Source organism: Pongo abelii, chromosome 7 (assembly GCF_028885655.2).
Source record: "Pongo abelii isolate AG06213 chromosome 7, NHGRI_mPonAbe1-v2.0_pri, whole genome shotgun sequence".
Classification (NCBI taxonomy): Eukaryota; Metazoa; Chordata; class Mammalia; order Primates; family Hominidae; genus Pongo; species Pongo abelii.
The window spans coordinates 71,854,727-71,867,444 of record NC_071992.2 but is presented as its reverse complement, the minus strand read 5'-3'; the positions used below and the strand labels follow the sequence as shown (position 1 = coordinate 71,867,444).

Sequence of the window (12,718 nt, the reverse complement as noted above, 5' to 3'; positions counted from 1 at the left end):
CAGGCACATTCCCACCTTAGGATCTTTTCATTTGTTATTTATTGGGCTAGAATGCACTTCTAGATGCCTGCCAGGCTTATTTTCTTTAGATCTCTTCACTCAAATACCGTCTTTTCAGTGAGGGGCTTCTCTAGCTACATTACCTTTTTTTCAAAACAACTTCATTGCAGCATAGTTTTTATATCTTACAATTTGCGTATTTCAAGTATACAATTCAGTAATTGTTAGAACTGCCAAATTGTACAACTATCATCATTAATCAGTTTTAGAACATTTTCACCACCCTAATAATACCCCTGTCCCCATTAACTGTTTATTCTTGTTTTTATCCCTTATCCCAGGCAACGCTAATTGGTCTTTCTCTATAGATTTGCCTTTCCGGACATTTTACATTAATGGAATCAGACAGTATATGATCTGTTGTATGTTGATGCTTTCACAAAGCAAGGGGGTTCATCCATGATTTAGCATGATCAATACTTTATTCCTATATATGGCTAACTTTCCATTGTATGGATATACCAAATATATTTATCCATTCATCAGGATAATGGATAAACTACTAATTGATGGAATTAGTAGTTTTCTGGTTTTAGCCATTATGAATAATTGCCTAGCCACCCTTTCTTAATCCTATCTACCCCTTTTTCTTAAAGAATAACCCTTCCTGTACTCTCTAACAGTCCTTTCTCTACTCTCCAACAACACTCTTTCTGTCCTTTTGGTCTTTATTTTTTCCTCTTTATCACTATCCAGCATACTACATGTTTCTTCATGTGTCTTGTTGTTTATCTATACTAGAATCTAAGTTCCACAGGGCAGAAATTTTTGTCTCACATTGATCACTGTGGTATCTTTAGGACCTGTAACTGTGTCTGTCATATAGTAGGCAATCAATAAGCATTTGCTGAATTAATAAAGACATAAGTGAATAAATTGAATGTTTACTTTGCTCTATACTGAGAAATATTTAATGATTTGCCAGGCGCGGTGGCTCATGCCTGTAATCCCAGTGCTTTGGGAGGCCGAGGGGGGCAGATCATGAAGTCAGGAGATCGAGACCATCCTGGCCAACACGGTGAAATCTCGTCTCTACTAAAAATACAAAAATTAGCTGGGTGTGGTAGTGGGTGCCTGTAGTGCCGGCTACTCAGAGGCTGAGGCAGGAGAATCACTTGAACCTGGAAAGTGGAGGTTGCAGTGTGCTGAGATCACACCACTGCACTCCAACCTGGTGACAGAGTGAGACTCCGTCTCAAAAAAAAAAAAAGATATTTAATGATTTAAGTGGTTTGATGTTTCTAGAATATTACTATTTTTAACCTCTCCTGTGATAATTTGGGGTGTTTCAGGGTACCTTCTGGAGACTGCTAATAGTTGTATTTTTTAAAATCATGTCTGTGTGTCTGTGACTTTCTGAAGACTACAGGTGAGAGATGGTGTATTGACAGTACTCATGTATTGTCAATGCTGTAATCACTCTGGCATTGTAGCATGGGGTCTAGGCATGGCATCACATGTAGCATAAACATGATCTACTCTGGAAAGGGAGCTTGTCAGAAAGCACAGGACCCAACAGCCTGTCCTGCTGAGAGTGTAAGTCCCTAACTAAAATCCAAATTTTGGGGACATTTTTTCTTGTGTGTGTGTATTGTGATGTGATAGAAGTCTCGTGGTGAGGCAGTATTCAAATAAGATTGATGATCTGTTATTAACTTAATTCTTAAAGAACACTCAATTCTTAGATTTAGTCAATTGGTATATGCCAGTTTACAAAAGTAAATGCAGTTCTAAAACATTTTTTTTATTATTATTTTTTGTTTTTTTGAGATGGAGTCTTGCTCTGTCGCCAGGCTGGAGTGCAGTGGCGTGATCTTGGCTCACTGCAACCTCCACTTCCGGGGTTCAAGTGATTCTCCTGCCTCAGCCTCCCGAGTGGTTGGAACTACAGGCATGCACCACCACGCCCGGCTAATTTTTGTATTTTTAGTAGAGATGGGGTTTTACCATGTTGGCCAGGATGGCCTTGATCTCTTGACCTCGTGATCCGCCCACCTCCGCCTCCCAAAGTGCTGGGATTACAGGCGTGAGCCACCACACTTGGCCAAAACATTATTTTTAAAACACTATTTTACAAATTAGACTATATTTTAGGATGCATTAAGAAGCACACGGTTGAAAACAGTGTTTTTTACATAGGATGGGACAGGGGCATACTTGACAATGTCTGGAGACATTTTTGTTTGTCACACCTGAGGGTGTTGCTGCTGGCATCTGGTGTGTTCTAGTGGCATTTAGCCAGGGATGCTGTTAAACATCCTACAATGCACAGGACAGCCCCACAACAAAGAATTATACAGTCCAAATTGTCAGTCGTGCCAAAGTTGACCAATCTCAATTTAAAGGAATCTGTAATGTGTTTGTAAATGAATAGAATACTTACATAAAGTACTATACAAACACATGTATATATACGTTATATATAGAAATAATATATAATATATATTATATAGAGAGAATATATATATGTAAGGGGGGTTTGTGTGTGTGTGTGTGTGTGTATATGTATATATGTGTGTATGTAAGGGTGTGGGGTAAGGAGAGAATATATTCCTCTATTCTCGTAACAACCCTTTCTCTACTTATATTTCTCTCCTTACCCCACATCCTTACATATCTGTATGGTAAGTCAAATTTATTTTATGTTTTAATTTTGTTCCTTAGTTAAAAAAAAAAAGGTAGAAAATTTGACTGTACCTCCCTATTCTGTGATACGTCTTTCTTCTAACTCTAGTTTCTTGTGTTGTGTTCCAGAATATTGTCTATTTTCATACTTTAGAGCTATTATCTTTCATAAAGCATTGTTAAGGTTTAAATAGCTTGTTTCTTCAATGCTCAGTTTCTCTATATTTCTCTATATCCGAATTATCTGTCTTGATTAGTCAACAAACCAGGCTTGAATATTAGATTGGGAAGCATTTAAAGACCTGATGTCATGGATTTTTTTGTCATTTTCATTTTGCAATATGGAGCATCAAAAGAAATAAAAATAGGGATTTACTTATTTATAATTTGTGAGATTTTTGTCTGAAATACTTTTTCTTTTGTAGTTTATCAAATAGTGATTGTTTTTCTTATCTTTTTTAACTGTCACCTGTTTTTAATGCAGATTAATACTGAGGAACACGTGGATGCAGCTGATCAGGAGGTTATCTTGTGGGATCATAAGATTCCTGAGGATATTCTAAAGGAAGTAACTACTCCTAAAGAGGTACCAGCAGAAAGTGTTACTGTCTGGATTGACCCACTTGATGCTACACAGGAATATACAGGTACATTTAAACTGAACTCAAAACATTTGATTGACGTTTAGTAGTAGAGAACCAGAACCAAGGCATACTTCCTGTAGGTGATAGTGGCTCACTGATTGTTCAGTAAAGAAGCATTTTTAACAGTAGTAGCGGAATGTTTTATATTGGACACCTATAATTGAAGAAACTTCTTTAGCCAGAATTTAATGTTTACTCGGGATATTAGGAATTTAAGTTTTAATGCATGTACGTCTGACTTTGGAATTCAAAATAGTAAATTTCTAGGTACCCAGAAGGCAAGTAAGTAACAAAACAGAACTACTGTCCCTCCAGTCCCCTTTTTTACCTAGTCCTAGTCAGATTTTATTTTTGTAGATCCCCTCTCAGGCCTTGTTTCTTACCCAGAGGTAGCTAATTTCTGCCTTTTCACTCTTCATTTGGTTTATATGTTAAAATTTATCTATTTATCCTGATAGATGGTAAGTTCCCTAAATGTGGAGGCTTCTACCTTTTTACCTTTATATTTCAGTGCTTTTGCACTGAATTTGAACCATAACAATCAATACATAACTTTGGAGAACAGGGAGAAGACACTAGATGTATATATCTAATAGTAACTAAAATTACAACACAGAACTTTTCAGGAGTAGATAATAGAAATATGGAATATTGAGAAATTTGGTCATAAAAAGTTATTCCTAAACTGAGATTGGCCTGTTCATATAATAATAACATTTAGTGAGCACATCCCTTGTGCAGGGACTATCTTAAGAGTCTAATTTGATTTTTTTAATTAAAAGTTAATTTATACCTAAAGATGAGTGCTTAGTTATTGTTTGTATTATATAGACAAGGAAGCTGAATTTAAGTAATTTACTCAAAGACATTCAGTTAACAAAATGGTGGGCTAGGAGAATAACCCAGGTAATGCCTGTAGAACCAGAACTCTTTTGTTTGTGTGATTTTAATAATATAAAAGGGTCTTGACTCTAAATGCAATTTGTTTTAAAACTTTTAAGTTCAGGAGTACAAGTGCAGGTTTGTTACATAGGGTAAACTTGTGTCATGAGGGTTTGTTGTACAGATTTATTTCAACACCCAAGTATTAAGCCTAGTTAGTATCCATTAGTTATTTTTCCTGATTCTCTTCCTCCTCCCACTCTCTATCCTCTGAAAGGCCCCAGTGTGTGTTGTCCCCCTCTGTGTGTCCATGTGTTCTCATCATTTAGCTCCCCACTTAGAGAACACGTGGTATTTGGTTTTCTGTTCCTGTGTTAGTTTGCTAAGGATAATGGCCTCCAGCTCCATCCATGCCCCTGCAAAGGACCTGATCTTGTTCTTTTTTATGGCTGCATAGTATTGCATGGTGTATATGTACCACATTTTTTTTTTTACCTGGTCTATCATTGATGGGCATTTAAGATGATTCCATGTCTTTGCTATTGTGAATAGTGCTGCAATGAACATACACATGCATGTGTTTTTATAATAGAATGATTTATATTCTTTTGGACCAGTAATGGGAATGCTGGGTCGAATAGTATTTCTTTCTTTAAGCCTTTGAGGAATTGCCACACTGTCTTCCACAGTGGCTTAACTAATTTACACTCCCACCAACGTTGTATAAGCATTCCTTTTTTTCCACAACCTCACTTGCATCTGTTATTTTTTGACTTTTTAATAATAGCCATTCTAACTGGTGTGAGATGGTATCTCATCGTGAACCAGAACTGTTAGCCACTCCTTTAAACGGGCTCTTGCCCTCGGACTCTATTTGCTTGAAGGGATTGTTTTGGAAAGATATTTCATGTATATAAATTTTTTAATGAACTAAAGTGTAATATTGTATCCTGAATTTATGCACATTACTTTGGCATTTGTGTATGTTGTTTTGTTTTTTTTCTCATAGAGGATCTTCGAAAGTACGTCACTACTATGGTGTGTGTGGCTGTAAATGGTAAACCCATGCTAGGAGTTATACATAAGCCATTTTCCGAATATACAGGTATGAAATTTGCTAGAGCTTTCAAGAATTATTGTTGTTGAACCGTTTGTCTATAGTGTTTACTGTCATGTACCTAAATTTGTGTCCATTTCTGTATTAGTTTCCTAGGGCTGCTGTAACAAAAAAACGCAAAGTATGTGTCTTAAACAACAAAAATGTAGTGTCTGACAGTTCTGGAGCCTAGAAATCTAAAATTGTGGTGCTGGCAGAGCCATGCTCTCCCTGAAACCTGTAAGGGACTATCTTTTTGTGTTTCTCTTAGCTGGCAATTTGCCAGCATTCTGTGGTGTTCATTGGCTTATAAGTGCTTATTCCAGTGTCTGCCTCCATCATCATATGGCATTCTCTCTGTGTGTCTGTGTCTCTTCTCCTCTTACAAGCACACCAGTCATATTGGATTCAGCGCCCACTCTACTCTAGTGTGACCTCATCTCAACCTAGTACATCTGCCATGACCCTATTTCCAAATAAAGTCAGATTTCGAGGTGCTGGGAGTGAGGATGTCAACATATCTTTTTGGGGGACACAGTTTAATCATAACAACCCAGAAAGTTAAGGTAAGCATTGAGATGAGATTATACTGGATTAGAGAAGGTTCTTAAGCCAATTAGAGTGTTTTTATAAGAAAGAGAAAGGACATAGACACGTGGTATAAGATGATGTGAAGGTGGAGGCAGAGATTGGAGTGATGTCTTTAATAGGCTAAGGACTGCAGTCACCAGAAGCTAGGAGAGAGCCATGAAAGTTATTTTCCCTCAGAGCCTCCAGAAGAAACTCACCCTGCTGACCCCTTGATTTTAGACTTCTGGCCTTTAGAACTATAAGAAAATATATATATTTTTGTAAGCCACCAAGTTTGTGGTACAGATTGAGTATCCATTATCTGAAATGTTTGGGGACCAGAAGTGTTTCACCTTGCAGATTTAATGTATTTGCATATATATAATGAGATATCTTGGAGATGGGACCCAAGTATAAACATGAAATTTATTTATATTTCATATATAGCTTGTTTACATAGCTTGAAGGTAATGTTATACAACATTTTAAATAATTTTATGGTTGAAGCAAAGTTGTATCTGTGAGCTATCATGAGGTCCAGTATGGAATTTTCCACTTGTGACATCATGTCAGTGCTTGTCCTGGCATTTCAGATTTTGGAATTTTGGATTAGGGATTCTCAACCTGTAGTTTTTTATGGCAGCTTTAGGACACTGATACAATGGGCATCCCATACTACCGTCGTTTACTGCAGTCATCCCCATTGTGTCTTAAGGGCGTGACTGATAATTGCATAAAAAGGCTGTCTGTGAAGTGGGGAGAAACGGAAAGACAAAGTTAATTTTTGATTACTCTAAAATTATGTATTTGTTTTGCTGAATAACTGAATCCCAAATTCTGGCTGCTCTGAGATTGGCTAAACATCTATTTGAGTGTTGGCTCTGTGTTTCAAAATCAAGTCCACTTTGTGCTATCTGACCTTTTTTCTTCTTTTTATAATTCAAATAATTTTTAAAGTTGATGGTTTGATAAGCTACAAAAGATTTGTGCCATTGCTATGACAATATACTGTAAGATTAATTATATAATTGCTTTATGGCTTATGGATTACCTTCACATATTTTCCTTAATCTTTACTGAATTAGTTAAGATACACACTAGGCCGTTAATTTAGACTGCTGTAATGTACACCAAAATATATGAGGTTGAATACAAAGTAGTTTATTTTTCTCTTCTCTAACAGACAGTATATAAGCAGCCCATGACTGCCAAGGTAGTTCCCTGGTGCCAGGCATGCAGTACTATCTCTATTGCTGCTTTGCTGTTGTCGTCCTCTGTGTAACTGAGGATGGCTCACCACTTCAGCTGTATTTCACCGTGGAAAGGGTAAACGGGAAGACGTGGAGGACATTTCCCACTAAGGGTTTGACTTGTGAAGTCAAACATGCATCTCTTCAGCTCACATCCCATTGCTATCTAGAACCTAGTCACAAAGGAGGCAAAAAAATGTAGTCCTTATTTTCAATGGCCATCCAAACTAAAATGTAGGGATTCTGTCATTCAAGGAAAACAGGGAAAGTGGATGTTGGAGTACAGCATAGTACTGCTACACAGAGAGAGGGACACAGTTTCTAAAATCAGTACTCTCACTTACAAATGAGGAAATGAGACTCAAAAATTTAATACCTTCCTCAAGGTCATTCATGTAAATTAGTGGTAGAATCAACCATAGAAATTTTATTCAAATCAGTATCACACCACTTTCAAAATAGTAACTCCATAATTTCTAGCATTTATGTCATGTTTAACAATTTGCAGTATACTTAATGTTATCTCATTTGAACCTTTCAGTAACTATGTGACAAGGAAAGACATCTTTTTTTGTAGATGAAAAAATGGACTTAGGAGCTCCTATCATGAAACCATAAGTTCAAAATGTTACTCTAAGAACTAACCACTCCTTAATAGTATCTTACAATTATTTTATATTTTCACAGTTTATGAAGTGCATTGACATAAGTTTTTTCAGTCTTCAGTAACTCTGGAAGGAATATAAAATGGAAATTATGACTTTTTTAAATTAAAAAAACAGGCATATAAAAGTTAAATACAGAGCTTAAGTCTTTGAATCCCTCTTGTTCTTTTGACACTGTCCCTTATTATCTCACTATATCAGTTAGAATGGCATTTAGCTACACACAGTGTAAATCTGATTACAGTGGTTCAACAAGGGTTTCTTTTTCTCAACTAACAAGAAGGCCAAAGCATAGGTGTGCTTTAGTGGCTCCATAATACGTATAAGGATCTGACTCCTCTCTTTTTGCTTTTTTTTCTTAGAAGGTAGCTTTTTGTTTGCATGTTCACAAAGGTGGCTCCTCTCATTTACCATGTTCTCTGTTCTAGGCAGAAAGAAAGGAGAAAGAAGAGAGACAAAAGGTCTACCCTAGATATTCTTTGTATGAGGAAAAAAATATCTTGGAAGTCCTATCCATTAAACCTCTGCTTCATTTTATTGGCCGAATGTCACATGACACCCTTAGCTGCAAACAAAGCCTGCTATTCCAAAGAGAATTGGAAGCTCAATAAAGGAAATGAAGAGGAAATTGATATTAGATAGGCAAATAGATTGACATTCTCTGGGCATTGATTTCCACATCTGTACGTATTAGGGGGAAGAATAGGGATAATAAAATGCCCCTTTTTAGAAACCTTTATTTAATAAGAATATATATTCTTGTCTCATCTGTAGGCTTACCCACCTTAAAGAAGTCAAACGTCCCTAACTTAGCAAAAAGTGGTTTCTAAAAATGTCTTTTTAAGTTAGTAATATAATACCCCATTCTTCTGTAATGCAGCTAACTTGCCCAATGTACTGGAACACAAAGGTGCTTGCTAGTCCGCAAACTCTCTAAAATAATCAATACGTTTATAATTGTGTTAGGTTGACCTTCCATTCCCACACTGAATGTTTGCTTGTGCCCTCCTCCTGGAATATTATTTTCAGATCCAGACGGTATGTTGATGTTGGAGGAATACCAGTTGTTAAGTATTGGTATGTTTACCAGAATTTAGCTACACTTCACTATAGTGGGAACTAGATATTATTGTTGTTGGCAGTAGTTGGAGCAAAGCTTATAAAAATTTTTATCAGACTTAATTAGAATTAATTCCTTGAGTTTGAAATTCTTAGAATCAAGAGATACTTGAATAGTATTTTACTGAAGTAATATATAAATGTATAAGTAAGTGTAGTACAGTAGACCCACGAACAGTGCAGGGGTTGGGGCACTGATTGTTGAAAATCTGTGTGTAACTTTTGACTCCTTAAAAACTTAACTGCGAATAGCCTCATTTTGACCAGAAATCTTAACAACATAAAGAGCTGATTAACACAGATTTTGCATATTTATGATGTACTGTTTCTTACAATAAAGTAAGCTAGAGGAAAGAAAATGTTACTGAGAAAATCATAAGAGCAAATACATGATTGAATAAGAGGGAAATGGCTTATCCTAAAGGTCTTCATCCTCTTTGTCTTCACATTGAATAGGCAGAGGAGGAGGAGAAAGAGAAAGGATTATTAGTCTTGTTGTCTCGGGTGGAGGAGGTGGAAGGAGAGGCAGGATATACTTGATGTAACTTTGTGAAAATATGTTGTAATGTCTGTTTGACTTTTTTACTTTTCATTTCTCTAAAAATTTTACTATATGGTACCAATCCTTCCTTATTTGCTTTAGTTTCAGTGACTGTATCGTAAAATGGTCCATGTCATAAAAGAAGTCAAAAGCAGTCTTGAATAATGAGAACCTTTCTTCCAGTTTGTCTAAAATCAATTTATTTTCTGGCACTGCTTCTTCTACATCTTCTTTCTCATTGTCTAGCCCTGGTTTGAAGCATTCATCTCCATCAAGTCGTCTTCTGTTAATTCATCTGGTGTGGTGTCTGTTCACTCTTGAATGTCTCCAAGATCCCTATCTTGAAACCCTCTACCCCCTACCTTTTAAAAATAATATCTGCACTCTCATGATTTTCTTGATTGCCTCTGTTATGAATCTTGTGGAGACATGCACAACATCTGGACGGTTTTTTCCAGCAGAAACTTATTATTTTGGGCTTAATGAATTCATGGGTTTTTTCTGTAACAGTGGCATCTTTAGTGGTGTAATCCTTCCAGACTTTGAATGATTTTCTCTGTCAGGGTTCTCTACTGTTAGTATTGACAATCCTTTCCATAGAGTACTTTGTATAATGAGCCTTAAAGGTCCTTATGACCTCATGCTGTAGAGGCTGGGTTAGAGACATAGTGTTTGGGGGCAAGTAGATCACTTGATGCTTTTAGTGTTGAACTCGTGGAGTTCTCGGTAGCCAGGGGCATTGTCCAGTACTCAAAGAACTTTAAAAGGCAGTCCCTTACTGGCAAAGTACTTTCAGACTTCAGAGTCAAAGCATCAGTGGACTCAATCCAGAAAAGGATTCTTGTTGTCCAGGCCTTCTTGTTGTAGTCAGAAGACTAGCAAGCAGCTGGTGTTTTATCTTTTCCTTTCAAGACTCGGGGTTTAGCGGTTTTGTAGATAAGGGCTGTCCTGGTCATAAACCTGACTGCATTATACAAAACAGTAGAGTTAGCCCATCCCTTCCTGTCTTAAATCCTAGTGCTCATTTCTCTTCCTTACTAATAAATGTATTTTGTGGCCCTTTTTTTAAATTTTTTTTTTTTTTTTTCCAGAATAGGACACTTGTCTGCATTGAAAACCTGTTCAAGCAGACAGAACTCAGTGATTTTCTTAATGGCATCTGGGGACTTGTCTGCTGCCTCTTGGTTAGTAGAAGCTGCTACTCCTGTTATCTTGGCATTTTGTAAAACCAGATCTCTTTCTAAAATTATCAAACCATCCTTTACTGGCATTAAATAATACAGCTTTAGATTCTTCACCTTCTGTTTTTTTAAAGTTGTCATATGACTTCATTTTTTCTTGAATCATGCTAAAGCCTTTAGGCATATAGCAATTTTGTACCCACATAATAGCTGCATTTTCAATATGAGATAAAAAGGTAATTCATTAAAAAGTGTTAAGGTTTTTGCACCTGTTGGTGTAGCTTCAGCAATGGCTTCATGAGTTTTCTTGTTTTTTTTTTTCCACAATTATTCTTACGCTGTATTCATTTATCTTGAGATAGCAGGCAGCCACAGTTACAGACCTCAATCTGTGGTGTATATCAAGCAATTCAACTTTTTCTTGTAATGTCATGATTTTTCTCTAGGTGGGAGCACTTCTGGCATCACTAGTGGCTCTTCAAATGAGTCTCATGGTGTTATTCAAAGTTTTCATTAAACACTATGAAATTGTATTAAACACTATGAAAAATATGCAAAACCCACAAAAGATCACTTTTTACCATGATAAGCAATTTGCCGGAGAGAGAAACTGCTCACACAGAGATGATTACATCACATAGGTTTCCTTTTTTTTTTTTCTTTTTTTTTGAGATGGAGTCTCACTCTGTCGCCCGGGCTGGAGTGCAGTGGCGCGATCTCAGCTCACTGCAGGCTCCACCTCCCAGGTTCACGCCGTTCTCCTGCTTCAGCCTCCCGAGTAGCTGGGACTACAGATGCCCGCCACCACGCCCGGCTAATTTTTTGTATTTTTAGTAGAGACGGGGTTTCACCATGTTAGCCAGGATGGTCTCGATCTTCTGACCTCGTGATCTGCACGCCTCAGCCTCCCAAAGTCACATGGGGTTTTAAGTGGGTGCTCATGACACTTGGGCTCACACAATAGCATTGGAGGGGGGGGGGTGGTACAAAATTATTTCAGTAATACGTACTATAATTCTGTGCAGTTTATGATTTTATATTTCTTTACATTTCTCTAAACTGTGAATGGCGCTACGTATGTATGGTCTGTAAGTGCTTGTGTGCCTAAGTTTTGGTTTTAACTTTTTATACTTTGTGTATATTTTATGGTAGTAAATGATAAAATAAGTTAGTACCAACATACATTTTATGCATTCATAACATACCTAGCTTTTTCTTAAATTTTTAATATTTCTAGGCTACATAATTTGTCCGTGAATTTTTTTCAAATCGTCACAAATCTCCAAAAAGCTTACCAAAATATTTATTGAAAAATATCTGGGTATAAGGGGAGCCACACAGTTCAAACCTGTGTTGTTCAAGGGTCAAGTGTATATTCACTTGGTGGAAATTTTGTAGCTATTAATAATAAATTGTTATGTCTGAAGTAGGTGTAGGAACGTACCAACCACTTTTTATTTCCTACTGGGCTTTTTTTTTTTTTTTTTTTTTTTTTTTTTTTTAGCATATCTTACAGGTAAAATAAACACATTTTGTAGCTGCTCTTCTGCCTTACCACTATACCTCATTATCATCCATCATTTATATTTATTTAAGCACCTACTGTACTAGACACTTGAAATAATTATGTTCATGTAAGTGTTACTAATAAATGTATTGAGTTTATGTAACATGAAGAACATTTTTAAAAATACTAAGTCAGCAATTCTTACATTATTCCGGTAGTATGTACTGAGATATGCTATAATATTTTTATTCTCTTACGCAGTACTGACCTCTAGAGATAAAGCACTGTAAATTCACTTAGTAAAACTGGTTTTTGGAATATTTATAAAAAGCATTAAGAGGATTTTTTGTTTTTTTCCTCTTCATTTTTTTTTACTTTTATGCATAATTTCAAACAAACATAAAATTATAATGAATACTTATATACCCCTTCATCCTGATTTAACAGTTGATAACAGTTTTACATATTTGCTTTCCTATTTTTTGGCCTATGTACCTTAAAGAAAATTATAAGGATCATAATAAACATTTTACCCTTATACTTCAGTATGCATCTCTAAAAAGTAAGGAGATTTTCTA

At 36.3% G+C, this 12,718-nt stretch overlaps 1 protein-coding gene across 1 annotated transcript in view; it reads left to right on the top strand.

Annotated features, from left to right (window-relative positions):
* BPNT2 (3'(2'), 5'-bisphosphate nucleotidase 2) overlaps positions 1–12,718 on the top strand; it is a 35,680-nt gene that overhangs the window by 10,202 nt on the left and 12,760 nt on the right. Inside the window, exons 2-3 of the mRNA XM_002819105.6 lie at positions 3,170–3,332; positions 5,221–5,316. Of these exons, the coding sequence (XP_002819151.1) occupies positions 3,170–3,332; positions 5,221–5,316 (259 nt within the window). The remainder of the gene's footprint in view (positions 1–3,169; positions 3,333–5,220; positions 5,317–12,718) is intronic.